Here is an 18,483-nt window from a genome sequence, read left to right as displayed (position 1 = left end):
AATCTGAGGTGCTCAGACCCTCTTAACAGAGAGGGGGTGGATAAGAAATATTAAAGGAAATGTTTCTCAAAGGGACTTCCTGGTGGAACTTTCACTCCGCTCTCACTCTCGGGCCGCTCTCAGGACTCTGTTCAGCTCTGTGCTCATGGGCAAAAGCGGGAAGCGGAGCACAAGTGGAGCAAGACCTCGCATGTGAAAAAGAGCAACAGAGCAATGTGTACATTTGCCCCTCTCCATACGCTTCATTCACTTCCTTGTGCTAACCACGTTCCTCAGAAGGGAGAGGAATAGACTAGAGGGGACCACTAGAGGTGTGTCTACACTGCACCCGTATTTTGAAATAAGCTACACGAGTGGTTCCTAACCTGTGGTCCGTGGACCACTGGTGGTCCATGATGGTACTGCAGGGGGTCCATAGAAAGTTTAAAAATACTTACTTTTTCTTTTCTTTTTTTTTTCTCTCCCACGGAAGAGGGGCCGTGACATTTTAAGAGATTGAAAAGGGTTCAGTATCCTTGAAAAGTTTGGAAACCACTGAGCTACACAATTGGAGCTACGCAAATTGCGTAGCTCATTTTGATCTTATTTTGTCTACACAATGCCAAACTTTGAAGTAACCCGCTATTCCGAAATGACCCTTAATCCTCATGGAACGAGGTTTACAGGGACGTTGGAATAGCATGCCCGTTATATTTTGAAATAATGGGCACGCTGTTAAGACGTGGGATAGCTATTTCGGGATACCGTAAGTATCCCAAAATAGCGCTGCTGTATAAATGTAGCCTTGCAGAAGAAGCTGGTGGGGTGACAGCGACATCTGTAGAAATTGGCTGGGGAGCAAGCAGGACTGTCCCTAGGGGGTGAGGAACCTGGGGCAGATCACCTGTATCAGGCTGTCCATAACGTTTTTCATACAGGCAAAGAAAAGGGGCCCTGATCCGCCTCCATCAACCTGCAGACTTCCCCAACCCTGAGTAATTAGGAACCGGCAGCCCTTTTCTTTCTCAGTGCAATGAATTCCTGTCCCCTTAAACTCCCCAATCCCTCTGCCCCCGACCTTTAGAGCTGGGACCTGCAGTACAAAATACACCCTCCTGCCTTCACATGCATACTTTCCCCCTCCCCCCATGGAGACTGATTACAGTCTCATCAAATTGCTAACATCCACCAGTCACACATTGTAGCATCCTCCAGCAACAGTATCAAAACTCCTTTTGTCTAATGGGCTTGTGATGTAATCGACTTATCCTTAGTTATGTTAACTGATGGTGAGATGAGTTCACTTCATTTGTAGTTTTCTGAAGACAGTGAGGTCTGGTTGTGATTAATCCAGACATTTAGTACCTTTCTCTCTGTAGTACAGGTTTGGGGGAGGGGAGGACAGCCTGTATCTCGGTGGGGTCCCTCGGTCAAGTGATCCCAAATTTGGGTATTAGGGGTGTGTCTACACAGCACCCTATTGTTGGTTGCTATGCTTGGGCTGTGGGTAACTGGCAGCTGTCTGTAATCACAGCCCAGCAGGGGGTGCCTTACCGCCCCAGGGCAGTGGCTAAAACCAGTTCTACCAGTTAAGGGAAGAAGCTGAACAAAGGAAGTGTGTTGGAGGGGAAGGAGCAGTTTTTCCAGGCTGAAGCCATGAAAGAGAGAGACTGAGGAGGAAGCTGGGGCTGTAGGGGCCCAGTCACCCCATCTCAAGGGGGCCTGAGGCATCCTGGCCCTAATTCCTGTAACCAGATTACATCTATGCTGTGCTGTACCCTGGAGAAGCAATAAACTCCCTCTATTCTACTGGCTGGTGGAGTCTGTGCCTGTGGCTATGGGGGTGCAGGATTGGGTGGAACCCCAACTCGCCATCACAGGCAGTGGATCTCCTCTGGGGGGGGTGCTGAAAATCTGGGGGAGCCCTTACTATCTCTTTCTTGATAGCAGCAGCAAGATCTTGAATGCAATACGCAACAGTATTGTTTGACAGCAGCATGGCTTCCACAGTTTTACTAGATTGCTCATAAAGCATACACATCATAATATCTTTTGCACCAGGCTCGATGAGTTCTTCTGCAATTATATGCGCTTCCCCAGCAAGTGCACTTTGTAAGATGCTTCTGTTGCATTTTTGTTGTCCGATATAGTAATTTTCATCACAGAGAGTTTGCTATTTGAAAGTGTGTTAAGCTTTCACTTTAAAATTTTTTTGCCTTTGTCTTTGACCCCCCCAGAGGTGATATTGTGTCATATGTTATGATGCCATGATTTGAGGTGATGTGACACTTCAACCAAAGCTGACAATATGATGTGATGGTGTTTGAATATATCATATTCTGATATTGTATGACTGATACCAGTTTGTACTAGCTGCATGACATTATAATGTGCTCTTTCATGCTGTGAAGACATTTTGACCCAAAGAGGTAACGCTGATGTGTGATCCTGTTGTGTGAGGACATGATGCTAGTTTGATGGAGTGTGTGGACATTTTAAGATGTCATTATGCCATGGCCTTGTGCTGTGTTGTTTCACCATACCACATGTGGCGTTCCCTCCCATATGTCGTTTGGAAACAGATTGTGCTGTTATTCTCACTTGTCAAGGTTCGGCAGGCCTTGACATCATTCTCAGGCCAACCCCCGTGACGTGTATGGAAGACCGGCGGAGGGGCAGTGAGGCCGTGCTAGTGCGATGTCACATAACCACGCTTAGATGTGACAATGCTGTTCTCAAGCACCACGATATCATGAGGTTACCACACACCACTTTCTTCTTGTAGCATAATACAGGCCTGCTTTTGGGTAGGGTGGCTGACCAATGTTCCTTCTAATTTTTCCACTCTGCGTGCAGATTTTTTTCCTTCTAGGCGTGGAATAATTTAATATGCACCAAGACAGGTGCAAATGTGCACCACGTGTAGAAACAAAAAAAGCCGAACTGTGGGCGTTCTGCTATTCAGCTGGACGGCATCTGAAGCTCTCCTAAGTGGTGGCACAAGTGCAAAGCTTGCAGGGGACGCTATTGCTGGCTCTGAAGCTATTCCAGGTGGTTTCTTCCCCCCCACACCATGACGTACTGTCATTTTTTTCTGCCGCAACCCCCGTATTGCTTTCCATAGTCACCGGGCAATTGATGCCCGTGCTGAATCCTGAAGAACTGGCATCCCTAATCCCAACCCTAAAGAACTGGCATCCTTACTATAGGGGGGAAGCTTCTGGGGGGGGGGAGGCACTGGCAACCCCCCTTCCCCCCTCCTGCCTAGCAGCCACACTGGGGCAAGGTGAAGACCTCTTCTGCCTCCCAGCCTCCCGCAAAGCATTGTGGGAAGAGAACTTTGCCTTGCCAGCCGCAGGGCGCATGCTCGGGACGGCCTCACAAAGGGAGAGGAGGGAGGGGGGGCGTTCAGGAGTGGGCGCATGCGCCGTGCGACTGCCCGCCGGGGAGAGGCGGCGGCCGGGCCGACGGGGCGGGTAGGCCGCGGGCGGAGCCGGGGGCTCGCGTAGATGGGCTCGCCGGGCGAGGCGCTGCCCGGGCCGGCCCCGGAGGGGGACCTGCCCCCGGAGTGGGAGTCGGACGAGGAGCGCATGGCCTTCCTGTTCTCGGCCTTCAAGCAGAGCCGGGAGGTGAACAGCACCGAGTGGGACAGCAAGATGGGCTTCTGGGCCGCGCTCGTGCTGCGCCGGGGCCGCCGCCGGGCCGCCGTGCGGACCTGCCTGAGGGAGCTGCTGCAGGCCTTCGAGCGCCGCGGCAGCGTCCCGCTCGGGCTGGGCACCGTGCTCCGCGAGCTGCTCAGGTACCGGGGGGGCACGGGGCTCCCTGGGTGCAGGCTGGGGGGCTAGGGGCGGGGTGCCGGGGTCCCTGGGGTCCCGGGGGGCGGGGCCAGGAGCAGTGTGCTGGGGTCCCGGGGGGGCGGGGCCAGGAGCAGCGTGCCGGGGTCCCTGGGGGCGGGGCCAGGAGCAGCGTGCCGGGGTCCCGGGGGGCGGGGCCAGGAGCAGTGTACTGGGGTCCCGGGGGGCGGGGCCAGGAGCAGTGTGTTGGGGTCCCGGGGGGCGGGGGGGCGGGGCCAGGAGCAGCGTGCTGGGGTCCCTGGGGGCGGGGGGGAGGGGGGCCAGGAGCAGTGTGCTGGGGTCCCTGGGGTCCCGGGGGGCGGGGCCAGGAGCAGCGTGCTGGGGTCCCGGGGGCGGGGCCAGGAGCAGTGTGCCGGGGTCCCTGGTTGCGCGGGGGGGAAGGGGGCTAGGAGCAGCGTGTTGGGGTCCCGGGGGGCGGGGCCAGGAGCAGCGTGCTGGGGTCCCGGGGGCGGGGCCAGGAGCAGCGTGCTGGGGTCCCGGGGGGGCGGGGCCAGGAGCAGTGTGCTGGGGGCGCGGGGGCGGGGCCAGGAGCAGTGTGCCGGGGTCCCTGGTTGCGCGGGGGGGAAGGGGGCTAGGAGCAGCGTGCTGGGGTCCCAGGGGGCGGGGCTAGGAGCAGTGTGTTGGGGTCCCAGGGGGCGGGGCTAGGAGCAGTGTGTTGGGGTCCCGGGGGGCGGGGCTAGGAGCAGTGTGTTGGGGTCCCAGGGGGCGGGGCTAGGAGCAGTGTGTTGGGGGCGGTGCCAGGAGCAGTGTGCTGGGGTCCCTGGGTACGGGGTGTGGGGCGGAAGGGCTAGGAGCAGTGTGCTGGGGTTACTGGGTGCAGAGCGGGTGGCTAGGAGCAGTGTTCTGGGGGGTCACTGGTGGTGATTGGGGGTCCCTGGGTGCAGGGCAGGGGGCTACTAGTAGGGTTGCCAGATGGTTTCAACAAAAATTCCGGACACACTTGACATTACATCACAAGCTACATTACATCTTATTTAGAAAATACCGGACATTTCTATTTTCTCAATTTGTTTCCCAGACAGGAAGCTCAAATGCTGGACTGGCTGGCTCAAAACTGGACACCTGGCAATCATAGGGGCTAGGAGCAGTGTGCTGGGGGGGTCACTGGTGGTGATTGGGGGTCTCTGGGTGCAGGGTATGGGGCAGGGGGCTAGAAGCAATGTGCTGGGGGTCCCTGGGTGTGGGGCATAGGGTGGGGCAGGGATAGGAACACTGTGCCGGGGGTTACTGGCTGCAGGGCAGGAGGCTAGCAGCTGTGTGCTGGGGGTCACTGGGTGCAGGTTACAAGGCAGGGGGCTAGGAGCAGTGTGCTGGGGGTCACTGAAGGGGCAGCATGTGGCGGGGTTTGGAGGGGACAGTATACACTGGACATGCACATCATAGGAGTGCAGGGGGCATGCATTTGTAGCAAGAGCAACATCCTGGGGGCTACTGATGAGTTTGGAGTTCAAGGAGGCAAGGAACATGGAGCACTAGGGTACCTGATATGCTGGGGTCCTTGGGTGCAAGGAAATGCTGGGGGGGGGGGGGGGGGGCTGTGCACCCAAGGGATATGCCAGGGATCACTAAGGTGTGCTGGGCTTGGGAATGTTTGGGAGCATGGGCTATTATGCTGGGAAATATGGTAGGAGTACTGTGCACAAGGCGGACTGATGAGCATGGCTCAGTGGGGCACTGAGCTGAAAGGGTGATAGTGAGTGGTATGCTAAGGTTCACTGGGAAGGCTCATAAAGAGGGCATGAGGCAGACGGAGTCGGTTGGGCATAGAAAACAGTATGCTAAGGGACATTGGGAGGACTGCATTTCATGAAAGTGCCTTTTTGTTGTATCTATTCAACATAGGAGCAACAGTGTTGTGATTGCCCTCCCCCCCCCCCAAAAAAAACCCACTTAACAATCTACATGTTTTATGCCAATCTGAAAATCTTTTATCTACCAATGTTATTGGTGTAACACAAAATGATCATGTCTGTACAAAATCAGTTTATGTACAGTCTGGTTTTGTACAGCTTCCAGTTTATGTACTTTATGGAACATGTCCTTCAAATGCACAATCACTGTAGAAGCTTCATTATATCCATTTTTTTCTTTTGTTTGAAGCTTTTCACATTATAAAATGAGGGAACAACACAGGAAAATATTTGTAAAATCAGTAAAGTTGCAAGAGGATGTTTAGGACGAGAAAGTCTCTTGAAAACACACACACACACACACGTACACCCCCAGAAAACAGACTAAAATGAAGATCCCCCCCAAAAAAACTGATTAAAATGAAGATTTTTATCGTAAACCATCATGTACAAATTGTCATATGCACAAAGTACATAAACGTTGAGTATTTGTATATTGTACATAACTTTATTTTAAATTTAAATGTCAGACTAGAAAATCTTGTCAAATCTACTGGAATTGTGGACCAACTATGTGTTCGGTACTGAGGAAATATTACTTGCTAAAGATGATTCTTCACAGAAATCTCTACATGCACTGATGATTACATCTGCACACTGGGGCCTGGGTTGCCATGTCCATCTCTAATTTTTGTATGTCTTACTTTCTTCAGACGTGGCAAACTGCAGAGGGAGTCAGACTTCATAGCCAGTGTAGACAGCAGCTGGATCTCATGGGGTGTGGGAGTCTTCATTCTAAAGCCCCTGAAATGGACCCTGTCGAGTGTGCTGGGTGACAGTAAAGTGCCTGAGGAGGAGGAAATGCTGATTTTTGTGGAGCTACTTCAGGTGAGCCTTGCAGAGGGTCTGGAGCATGCCTGGGTTACTCACACTATGAGGATGGAGTGTGTATGTATATGCAGGGAGGGTGTCGAGATGGGTTTTTCTTGACTCTCACAATTTCCCTCCATTAGCAGAAGAGCATCAGAGTTGAATAAGAAACTGACATCTCTACTTGCATTGAGAAACCCAGCAGAAAGATGGGGGGTTAAACGGCTAATAGATGGGATATAGAGCCCTTCTCTGCTAAATTGATGTTCAGAAATTAATGTAATGGCTGTTTGGTGACTTATGGACTGTGAGTGGATGAGTTTTCAGTTAATGTTTTGCTCGACTGGACACACACACATAACACATCATCATAGCACACCAGTAGAATTGATGGTTTCTGTGGGGTCCCTCTTCTCTCCCATTTAGAAAGGGCCTCCTCCAAGTCAAGTTTGAAGTGTAATCTATAAAAGTATATTCATTATGGTATATGTGGAAGCTTGCAGATTAGACTGAGCACCATCTGTTCTATAAATATATAAAGTGTCCATTGAGTATCTCTTGTCTTCATTGAATTCACATGCAAATATTAAAATAAATTAAATGGAAGCAGTATATATTCTAGTGGTGTACAAGGGTAACCAGTTACCTGGTCAGCATTAGCTTTACTGGTTAACTTGAGGGCCTTGCTGATGGGAGCAGCCTTCCTGCCTAAAGCAGCCACCCACAGCTCCTGGGCAGGGTTGAGCCTGTGGGTGAGGTAGGGCCGGTGGTTAACCTATTAAAACAAATAGTTTAACTGATTAACTATTGTAGATGTTTTTTACATCCCAATTTTGTGTGTGTGTAGTTTTCAGCCATGATTATATGTGCATTTCCACACCTATGGAAGGCCCTTGTTTGTGGCTACTTTAGAAGCTTAAAAACAGAGCCAGGTTCTTTACTGGTGTTAATCAGTGTTTTCCCATTTGGCTTAAGTGGCATTGCGTCTGATTCCTTTAGTTGGCTCTATGTCCTTGTTAGATGAACTAAAAAATAGGAGTTTGAAGTGAAAAAGCTACTTAAAAAAACACCCATCTTTCTGAACTTCTGTTACCTATTGTCATTTCAAACAGCTTCTTGCATGATTGTAACGCTGGGGCTATAGACTTGTTTGCATTATGCTTGTGACAGCACTCGGTGTACAGTTGTGTTGTTGCTTCCTGGATAGTCATGTCCCATAATTAGTATGGGACTTTTATATAGCATCAGAAAAAAAAAAGATTTTTTCAAGTGACTCTAAAACACACATTTGCTGTTGGATTTAGGAGCAAATAGAGTTCATGACACTGCATTCAGCTGCTCTTCCCTTTTTTTGATTTTTGTCCAGATTAAGTTTGTATATCTTTTTGTTTTGAAAAGGGACATATGTTTTGTTACATATAAAAAAATGGCTTAACTGATCAAGCTGAAATGTTTGAATTGGGATAGTCAAAAAAGAAAACCTCCGAGAAGCATACAAAGAGCTACGGGATAGCTTATTCACCATGCAATGTCTGTTGCTTATTTTGTTACATGCTTTGGCAGAGGAAACAGGAAACTTGTCCTTTCGTTCCTCAGGAACTGAAGCTGCAAGTGATTCGCCTAAACTTCTTTAAAAACAGCATTCCTGTTAAAGAACTATAAACTTCCCTTTTTAAAATGTTATGAACGTCTCTTTAATTGAACATTTATAGTCTACCTCTTAGCCTTGAGACTTTCAGAAATATTACTGTGTAACATGCTATAAATTCAATAAACCCCCAGATTTCCTGTGTTCCTAAAATACAAAAGTTCTCTTTCAACAAACTTCTAGACCTGATCTAGAATAAGGTAATTTAGAAGTCTCTGGGAAGAGAATACAGAGAGAATTTGATTGGCAGATTGGGAGACATGAGTGTAAATACATTTGTTTGGAATGGATATGAAAGCTGACAAGGACGTGTTGCATTTTAAAAGGGAAGCATAAACCCTTGGTATTTCTGTGAGGTTAGGTGTGTTATCCCCATTTCCCAGATGTGGGGGAGAAGCGGAGTGACTTGCCTAGGATTCCTTCTACTTGACAGCTCTGAAGCTGTGTTGTCCATAGCAAGAGCCCTGTAAATCCATGGATATCTGCTTTATATCCACAAGTATCCATATCCTTGGATTTGGATATCCACAGTTCGTTCTTGCCGTTATGGATGCGGAGACAAATGTTATATCTTGAACCCTTCAAATTTTGGATATCTACTTTATATCGGCATGTATCTGCTTCCGCAGATATGGGTGCAGATATCCATGGCTCATTTTTGCGGCTACGAATGTGAATACAGATTTTTGTATCCACGCAAGGCTCTATCCATAGGATGGTTCTGGGTGGCCACCCCAGGCCCTGTGTTTTGGTTCCCCTATAGTGGCTTCCTCAATTGCCCTATGGCTGAGGCCCAGGGCAAGTCGGGGGATTATCTGGGAGTCCTGTGCAGGGCAGAAGAAGGGGTCGCCCCTCCTCGCTTCTCCTCCCCCCCCCCCCCACTTACGGCAGCGGCGGGAGCTGGAACAACCCAGTAGTCTGCTTTGTCCCAGGGTGCTTTGCTTCTTGCCGCTGTAGTGAAACAGGGTGCTTGAGCTGGGAGAGGGCAGCAGAGTGGAGCAGGTTGCTCGGGTTCAAGTCACCACAGCGTGTGCGGGGGGGGGGGGGGGGGCAGGGCAACCCTTGCTGCTGCCCTGCACCAGATTCCCCAGCTTGAATTGCTTTGGGCAAGTGGGCAGAGCAAGCATGGGAAGGGGGGGGGGGGGGTGAAGTAGGAGTGGGGCTTGGAGGGGTGGAGGAGAGGCTGGGTAGGGATGGTGCCTGCGGCAGGAGGGATTGCTCTGGGCCATGCATCTGGGGCACTGGTGGGAGGGTTGTCCCAGGTTCCATGCCACTCTAAGGACAGTCCTGCCTGTGGTCATATCTCTACGCTGTGCTTACACGTTATGACATATGAGCAATAGGTTATGTGCAGATTTGCCAGTAAAATATTCTGAATTGATACACGTGACTTGTACGGACCATTCACTGTGTGTGACATCTACACTGGCCCAGAGATGTTGGGTTTGGCACCCATTGCAGTGACAGGGAAGGGATCCCAATGCAAGCTAACAGTCAGTTTTTGTTCCTTCAGGAAAAGGCAGAGGAAGTGTATCGCCTCTATCAGAACTCTGCACTCTCTTCCCACCCGGTGGTTGCACTCTCAGAATTGCGCTCACTCTGTGCCAACATATGTCCGGATGAGAGGACATTCTGTCTACTGCTGCTCCAGCTGCAGAAGGAAAAGAGGGTCACGGTCATGGAGCAGAATAGAGAGAAGGTACAGAGTGTGTGCGGTCCCATTCTTGTTAGCCATTCTGTTGGGCTGACAGGCACTAATTTTTGTGTTCACTCGAAAGAATTCTACACTTCTCAAGCTGATCCGATAGGCAAGCTATAGGCACAGGTTTATTGGTATTCATAGAATACTAGAACCAGAAGGGACCTCGAGAGGTCATCAAGTTCAGTCCTTGCCTTCGCGGCAGGACCAAGCACCATCTAGATCATCCCTGATGGATGTTTATCTAATCTGCTCTTAAATATCCCCAGTGATGGAGATTCCACGACCTCCCTAGGCAATTTAGTCCAGTGCTTAAGCACCCTGACAGAAAGTTTTTCTTAATATCCAGTTTAAACCTCCCTTGCCCGTTGTCTTGTCCTATCAAACAAAACTTGCTCTTAAAGCAAAACTCCCCAATGATCTGGGACAAGAGGCAAAGGAGAACACTGTATCCAGTTGAAGCTACATAGGGATTTTGGCATGGATGAGTGTACTTTTCAGCTTGAACGTGGCCACGATACTGGATTTAATACTGCAGCTCTTGGGAAGTGGGTTGTACCTTAGGCTTGATAGTTATGATGTCGGTTTTACGTCTAATCTAAATATTGACCCCCTCCATATCACATGGACACTGTTTGGATAGCAGTAATACTTGGTCACCTCTCAACTTCATAGTTCGGCACAAACATTAAGTAACTGACGTGGAACCCAAAAGACGAGTACCTCTTGGAGTTGCCCAGCACAGCTGCAGTTTCTGGGCATTCCTTTGAGGCATCAAGGCAGCCTACTAACATGGCTCTAGTGTGCTATTGTAGAGGATTATAGGTCAAGCAGACATTGCCCTTTCTTTAAACTCTGGTTTATCCACGTCACTTTTCGTATTATGAGCTCAAAGCTGAGCAAGAAACTGTGACTGCAGTTTACACAGTCTTATTTATTAAAGGAGCTCTTGCTTTTTTGGCGTAGATATTGCTTTAGAGGTTGCAGCTTGTGAGAACACATGTCCTACAGTCTGGCAATTCAATAATGCGCTCCTCCTCCTTTAGATAGTGAAGTTTGCCCGTGGTCTCCATGCCAAAGTATCTCCAGTGAATGATGTGGATATCGGGGTCTATCAGCTGATGCAGAGTGAGCAGCTGCTATCACAGAAAGTGGAGTCCCTTTCGCAGGAAGCAGAGAGGTAATGTGTGTGTGTGTGTGTGTGTGTGTGTGTGTGTGTGGAGGGGGGGGGGTCGGTCTGCTCTCTCTGGGGGGAAAGCTTTGATTGTGACCTGTCCCTATGTGCATATATAATGTGGTGTTGAGGGACTTGCCCTTTCACCCAGTCACACAAAAAGAGAAGAAATAATTCTCTGGCTGCTGGGTGTGTGGGGAGCAAAGTATCAACCTAAGTTCTCCACCCATTTTACCCTGTGTTGTCAGTCAGCCCCTTCCCAGGTATTGTTCTTGGATGCACTCCAGAATACTTTCCTACTAGGCGTATTGGAAAGCAATGGAGTGACTTATGGTGGGTACTGGATCTGAGTGAGTCAGTTGCAAGTAGCTAAACAGTGGTGGTGGGAGATGGGGGGGGAGGGGGAGAATATCACAGCTGCTTCATGCCCATAGGGTTGAGGTTCATGTTGCCCTCTGTCATTGCAGGTGTAAAGAAGATGCCCGGACCGCTTGTAGAGCTGGCAAAAAGCAGTTGGTACGTATGCCCTGCCCACTCTGCTTGGGAAGCTGTGGTCTTGGAACTGTGATGCGAGATGGGCATCATCTGAGTTCCAATGTTGCATGCCAAGACCATTCTGATACTGCAAAACATGCCCCAGAGAGGGTTGATTCACATGATGCCAACCTTGTGGCTTGGAGTAGGCTGGTGGGGAGAATTTGAGGGCATCTCAGTCCTAAAGTCAGCCCCTGGCACATGGAATAGTTGTTATAAGAAGGGATGACGTTTGGATGTTGCCTGGTTTCTGATCCAAGTGTGCCTATGTTCTCAGGCCCTGAGATGTTTGAAGTCCAAGCGACGGACAGAGCGGCGGATGGAAGAGCTCCTTTCCAAGCTGGATGTGGTTCAGGGCATCTTGGATCGTATATATGCGTCTCAGACAGATCAGATGGTAGTGTGCTTCTTCCGCCTCTTGCTTCACATGTTCACTCTGCTGCTCAAATTTGCTTTGCTTTACCTACCTCTTTAAGTTCTGTGTGTGAGGAGCACCTGCATGTGGGTAAGATTTCATCCTCCCTACTCCGAGATGCTGAGCATGGCATAGGAACCTTACTGTGACTGGCATGGCACTTAGCTTGTGGGTGCATCCTCTCCTTGACCCTTCTTGCTGCTGTCCTACTGAAAACTCTGCTAGGATAGCAGAAGCCATGCACTAGGGCTTCTCTAAAGAAGCCACAGCTTGTAGTGTTTCCCGGGGCTAAGGAACACGTTCCTAATAGAAGTAACAGTCTTGTCTTTTCTGCTTAATAAGGTGTTCAATGCCTACCAGGCTGGAGTAGGAGCTCTGAAGCTGTCCATGAAGGATGTCACTGTGGAGAAGGCAGAAAACCTGGTGGATCAGATTCAGGAGGTATTGTGAGAGGATAGCGGCATGTAAACAGATAGGAAAACAGTGGGTGAATGTACTAGGTACATTTCTCGGGTGTTAAACTAGAGGCTTCTGGCACTATTTTGCCCTTATGTTCTGCTTGTCTCTTGGGCTGTATGACCTAGGGATGTAAATAGTGCAGTCGGTTAACCAATAAGCAAAAGCTAAAGTTAATGCTGTAGACTACACGCATTCCATCTTCCCCTTGCCAGTAAACTTTTTAGCAGCGCAGGGCGACAGGCAGCCAGTCCTTGTTTTTAAACGAGCTTCCCTCGCGGACCAGCTCCAGCCTGGCACCCCGTGCTGCTGCCTCTGATACTGAGCCAGCAGCATGGAGTAGCCAGGGGCTCCTCGGGAATGGGGCCAGACTGCGCTGGCTGCCGGCCCTAATCCTGCGGACTATAGACTAGTTGACTAACCGATAAGAATTCATGAGGTTAACCGACTATTCAATTAACTGATATTTCACATCTCTAATATGGGCCTTAAATCAGTTTCCATGTTAGAACATAAGAACAGCCAGACTGGGTCAGACCAAAGGTCCGTCTAGCCCAGTATCCTGTCTGCCCACAGTGGCCAATACCTGATGCCCTAGAGCATGGGTTCCCAAACTGGGGGGCGTAAAGAAATTCTAGGGGGGGCATGAGGCGACCCAGGTGCCCCCCCCCAGTTTTGCTGCTATTTTTGTTTTTTGGCCCCAGTCAGTTCTTTTTCTCTTTTGTTGTGCGCGCCCCCCCCCCAAAAAAAGTTTTGCTGCTATTGGGGGGGGGGGGGGAGGGCACGAGGGTGTCTCAAAAATCAAAAAGGGGTGTGATGCTGAAAAATTTGGGAACCACTGCCCTAGAGGGAGAGATCACAGCAGGTAATCCACACGTGATCCCTCCCCTGTCACCCACTCCTTTGTCCTTAAAATACCTGCGACATTAGCGCACTAAGTGCTGGTAGATGTTCTTTTCCAACACTGTGTAGTATTACAGAGATTCTTTTAATCTTAACCTGTGTATTTAGAACATTTTGAACATTTGCTTTAACAACATTTTAAATCTAATTGATTAAATTGAAGGGCTTCATTGCAGAGCCATTTATGGTTCATTGTCTTTCAGCTTTGTGACACCCAGGGGGATGTAATTCAGGCTCTGGCAGGAATGGCGATCAATGACTTGGGTGAGTTCATCCATTTTTGCAGGCTTCTCCTTAACTTTTTTTTTCTTTTAATTGCTCAACAACTTTGCTCTGGAGTATCGGCACCTTTTATTCTTACAAAAAAAGCACTGGGAATAATGGATGTTGTTCCGAAATAACACTGCTGTGTAGACGTACCCTGAGAGTCCTCTGTTCTACTGGCATCTTGTAGAGGGAGCAAGGGTTTACAAGTGGTCTCCTGGTTTCTGACCGCTGATTGCAAGTGACTCAACAGGTAGATGGAGAACTGGGGAAGGAAGCCAGCTCGCAATTGGACTCCTCCAAACATACAAGTTCATATAATTGCTGGTAGTCTTCCAAGGTTGGGGCTGTAAACTGAATAATTTAATCTGTTTTGTGGATGGACACCTCAGCTGAAGTAGTAGTCCTTGGGCAAAACCCCCACTATTTCCCCTTCGCTTTAGTGAAGTCCTTCCTTTCTTCCTGGTTTATCTTGAACAGTGCCTTACTGCGTTGCTTTGTGTTTCTTCCCAAACACTTCCCCTCCAACAGTCCTTCCTCCACACTCAGGCTTCGGCAGTGACATTCTCTGCTAGAGGATATGATACATCAGCCCTCCTGCCTTTAGTAGACCACACCCTCCCACCCCGGTCCTAGATGTGGAACTTTCAGCCTCTTCTGCCCTGAGGCATGTGGCATTGCTCACGGTGTTGGATAACAGGAGAGTTGGAGTGGGTCTCCTGGCTTGAAGTAACTTTGAGGGGGCCAAAACCAGGACATTGGTGCCTGTTCTGAATTTATAAAGTCAGTGTTAAGTTTTTCTTACCTGAGCAGGAATCGGTGCAAACCGCCAGGTAAAAGACGAGTTCATGGAAGTTTTTCAGGCTTAGGTTCTCCGGTGTAACATCCTCTTTGAAAGGGGTATGACTTCTTGGCTCAGTGGGCAGCTCTTCCGCTGATGGAGGATTGTCCTTGTTGCACGCTCCTGCTGCAATGCCTAATATTGTTTAATTTCTCCAGCGATTGATTTGTTTCTTCTCTAACCTCGCAGAGGTTGACACTGAGGAGCTTGAGAGAGAACTGGATAGCCTCCTCCAGGACTCCACTAAAGAGCCCATGGACCTGCCTCCTGTTCCCCAGAAGCCTCTGCTTCCCAGCACCTTGGATACTGAGCTTGAAGCACAGTTGGAGAAGGAGGAGGGAGGTATGTATCAGCACACTATCTTAGCTGGTGGCCTACTATTGGGATCAAAGACGCCCACACCTGAGAGGTGATGGCTCTGTCCGCTTACTAGTGGCCAGATATCCTGCAGTACAAACTGACTGCTGTGCTATAAATTGGCACCTTCTGTCAGTGTTGGCATAGAGACTAAGCATAGAAGCAGAGCTACCTCAAAACCTCTGGTGATGGTTTACTAGGGATGCCCTATTGAAGGGGCGCATGCTCTCCCACTGTCCATTTCAAACCTGTGGCTAAATGACAGTAGTCTCCTTGGCTGTGAATCCAGCATTACATTATCCCAGAGCATACCCTTCCCTGAACAGCCCTAGTCCCCTTGTAGGGTGAAATGGAGAGTTCTCCTACTTCAGGAGCTAGTTGAAACTGTTTATTTCCCAGCTAGTTGACGGCTCCTGAAAGTGAAGCATTGGGAAGAACTGGATAGAGGTGTGCGCATGTGTGTGCGTCCGTTTTATAAATATTCATAGGCCCATCTGCCAGGTCCTTAAATATGCTGCAGGTCCTCTTTTTGTTCTCCTTCATTGTATCTCCTCCTCTTTCATGTAGGTGATACAGACTATTAAATGGGCCACCAGTCTCAGCTTCACTTAAAGATGAAGGGCTTAAGTTTAATTAAAAAAAAAAGGGGGGGAGGGGGATCATTAATCCCTCCAGTTTCAAAAAGTGATAAATATCAGAAGCTTCAGAGGAAGGCATAAAATCATGATTATAGAATGACCTACCCATAGGATTTTCTTCAGATCTTTAAGCAGTTAGTAACTTCCCTATGTCCTGAGACGTGAAGGTTAGTTTCCTTTACATCTTAGGACAGAAGAGGTGATATGCTATTTAAGTGTCAAGAAACTGCTATGAACTTACAAAGCATTTGGGGTGACGGGGTTAGTAGCTGTTTGCCTGTCTTTGGGACTTAAGACGTGCTTGGTGTTTCTTTAACCCATCCTGCTATTAAACACCCACTCTTCTTCTCTGTTGCTTTATTTGTAGATTTGGCACACAAGACTGCTTCTACGTACTCTGAACCCAAAAGAGCTCTGGAACTGGGTCTCTAATGGTGTCCGGCTGCTGTAATCGAAAAGCTGTCTTAAGCTTGCTTAACTAGGGAGCATAACTTTAAAAAGAAACTTTTGGAGTGTGGGCTAATGCCCCCTCTTTACTGGATATCACTTTGCTAAGCAACAGGATCTACTGCCATGACAATCCACCCTTTCCAGGACTGATCCTAGCTGGTGTTGCTGACGTCTCTCTTTAGTGTCAATATCTACACTGGGCTCAATTTGATTTATCCCAGCTCATCTACGATATTCACTCTTGCCTATGAGCTCTGTCTTCCCTGCAGAATTACAACTCCTGGACTCTCCTACTTCAGAACTCTCCTTACTTCTGCTATGGCCAGAGTTGAGGAGACCTTGAAACACAGTAGGATCAAAGCTGCTTGACCTCTGGCTGTTTGTGTGCTCGTGTAAAACATTTGGCTCGTAACATAGGTACTTGACTGTCACCTGTCTAAAGCAAGATTACACACGTTGATAGTACTGTCTATCTTTCCTTGTTTGTATTTGCACGATTGTGGTCCACAAAACCAGTAACTGTTTTATTGTATGAGACTTGTTGCCACTAGGGGGAACCAATTGCCAGCACAAAATGAAATTTATTCCTCTTTTTGTAATACACTAAGGCCTTGAAAAGGGACCTGCAAAGGATTTTTAAAATGGAGGTGTTCCTTTTGGTGCTGCGTGATGATAAAGGCCAGTAATGTGTATTACGTTTCTGCTTGGTTTTTACTTGTAGAAATAACAGCTCACGTTTAGTCTTCCCTGCCTTTGTGAGAACTTTGAGAGTCACGGGGATGGTTAGTGTGAGTTTTGCACCATCACTGAATAGATGGGGATTTTGTATCCTCCTCCAAAGCGTTCATTAGGCAGTGGCATTAATGGTAAAATAGAGTATTACACAGTATAACAATCCTCTTTTAGTTTGTCTTGAGATGTCATAATTGCACTAGGCCACTAGTCCTAAAGAACTGAATTTCTAACGTAAAACCACAAGCAGAGGAAATAACCTTTAGAGCTGCCTTTGCTCATCAGGAAGAAGTGCAATTTCTCTTTGCAGGTCCCTTTTTTTAAACTATGCTTATCATGTAAATGGAAGAGGGCAGGCCTGATCTGTCTTGCCTCCAGTGGCATCTAGTGCAGTTGGATTAGCTGCTTTAGGCAAGGCACGTGCTTCCAACCGTGCTCTCGTGTGTATCCTGGCTCCCGATGGGAGCAGCATGCCTGAGACTTGGAGAGGTGAGTACGAAGTGTGGCTGACCCAGGAAACGAAGGCTGTAGAGTGGACTAGGTGCATGTACATTTGTAACCGCTCTCCTGCTTGTCTCCCCGCATCGAGTCAGTGTTTGTTTATTGGGTAAGAACCCTGTTCTGCTACTTGTACCGATGGCTCTCCATTTCTCAAGCCATGCGGAGGGCAGTTTGGATGAATAGTGATGGAGTAATGAAGAAGGGATGAGGCATTGCACCGAGACCAATTTCAGGAGAGGGGGAAGAAAGCTACCAGCAAGGTATCGACAGTCAGCTACAGCTCCTCTTCCACTCCCTCCCCCCATAAACACCAGTACTATTTCTGAGTGGAGACCCCTTCTCCTATGGAGGGTACGGTGCAAGGGGTTAGCAAGCCTCTTGTGTTCCTTTCCTTTGTAAACCGAGGAAACTGATTTTTCTACCTGCCATGTAATAAAGGGGAAGAAAAAGAAACATCCGTTGTGCTGCCGGTTTCTCTCTTGTACTATTTCTGACGTGGATCACATTCATGCTGCTCCTGTGGTGCTTCCAACAACTATGATGGGAAGATTGTTGCTAAACCTAAGTGGGCAGCTGACAAGGGTTTGATTCAAAAACAGTGATGGATAATCCATGCATCAGGCTGCTGGGTGAGAGAGCGCCAGTGCTCTGGATTGCATCTCCGTCAAAGCTGGCAACTGCTTTCAGTGAGAGAGATGCCTGCTGGCTTGTGGTTCAGGACCCTGGGTGTTTCCATGAGCATTGGCTGAAAAAGCTCTTTGATCCTGAAGAGCAGAGAGAGGCCAGGCTGTCCTGTCTACCTCTTGTTCGTTCTCAGAAAGCTGCGTGACTGTAAGATGATTAAAATGGGCTTTTCACCACGCCAGCGCCGTCCCTACGCATATGCAAAATACTCAGCTGCATAGGGCACCTGATAATTTGGAGCATCCAGTTTTTGGGTGCCCCCCTGCAGCTGTGTGTTCTTGTATGCCTCTACTGGTTCCTCCCTGGGACTGCTCTCTCCCGATGGTTACAGGGAATCTGCCTCTTCCACCCCCTACATGCTCCTCTCCGCAGCTGCTAGTGAGGGCTCCCTGCTACCAGATTAGCAGCCGGAGGCTCCTCTCCATAGCCATAGTTCTGTTCCAGCCCCAGGGAAGACCACGACCCTCACTAGAAGCTGCATGGGGAGGTAGGGAAACCTGGAACCCAAGCCCCCAGCAGAAGCTGCATGGTGAGGGGGGGAGGAGGGAGAGGGGGCTTTGGAAGGATGCCCCTGTCACCAAGGACACACTACCACAATCTAATAGCCCCCTGTGCTAAATATTTAGAAAATCAG

General features: G+C 48.9%; 1 protein-coding gene across 1 annotated transcript; it reads left to right on the top strand.

Annotated features, from left to right (window-relative positions):
- Positions 1 to 3,383: 3,383 nt before the first annotated feature.
- On the top strand, positions 3,384 to 17,618 carry CHMP7 (charged multivesicular body protein 7). Its single transcript, XM_075910663.1, has 10 exons — positions 3,384 to 3,778; positions 6,397 to 6,571; positions 9,715 to 9,900; positions 10,947 to 11,080; positions 11,542 to 11,590; positions 11,886 to 12,005; positions 12,366 to 12,464; positions 13,586 to 13,646; positions 14,677 to 14,829; positions 15,850 to 17,618. Exons 1-10 carry the CDS (start codon positions 3,489 to 3,491, stop codon positions 15,912 to 15,914), a joined length of 1,332 nt encoding a protein of 443 aa, XP_075766778.1. The 5' UTR covers positions 3,384 to 3,488; the 3' UTR covers positions 15,915 to 17,618.
- The last annotated feature ends 865 nt before the right edge of the window (positions 17,619 to 18,483 follow it).

Source organism: Pelodiscus sinensis, chromosome 28, assembly GCF_049634645.1.
Source record: "Pelodiscus sinensis isolate JC-2024 chromosome 28, ASM4963464v1, whole genome shotgun sequence".
Classification (NCBI taxonomy): Eukaryota; Metazoa; Chordata; order Testudines; family Trionychidae; genus Pelodiscus; species Pelodiscus sinensis.
The sequence above is the reverse complement of the archived record's forward strand: the minus strand, read 5'-3'. Positions and strand labels throughout refer to the sequence as shown.

What these genes read in the sequence shown, in the direction of transcription:
- CHMP7 (XM_075910663.1), top strand. Translation starts at nt 3,489, where the DNA reads ATGGGCTCGCCGGGCGAGGCGCTGCCCGGGCCGGCCCCGGAGGGGGAC. An exon ending in TGGAGCAGAATAGAGAGAAG is followed by an intron (nt 9,901 to 10,946) that starts GTACAGAGTGTG and finishes CTCCTCCTTTAG; the next exon opens with ATAGTGAAGTTTGCCCGTGG. An exon ending in CTTTCGCAGGAAGCAGAGAG is followed by an intron (nt 11,081 to 11,541) that starts GTAATGTGTGTG and finishes CTGTCATTGCAG; the next exon opens with GTGTAAAGAAGATGCCCGGA.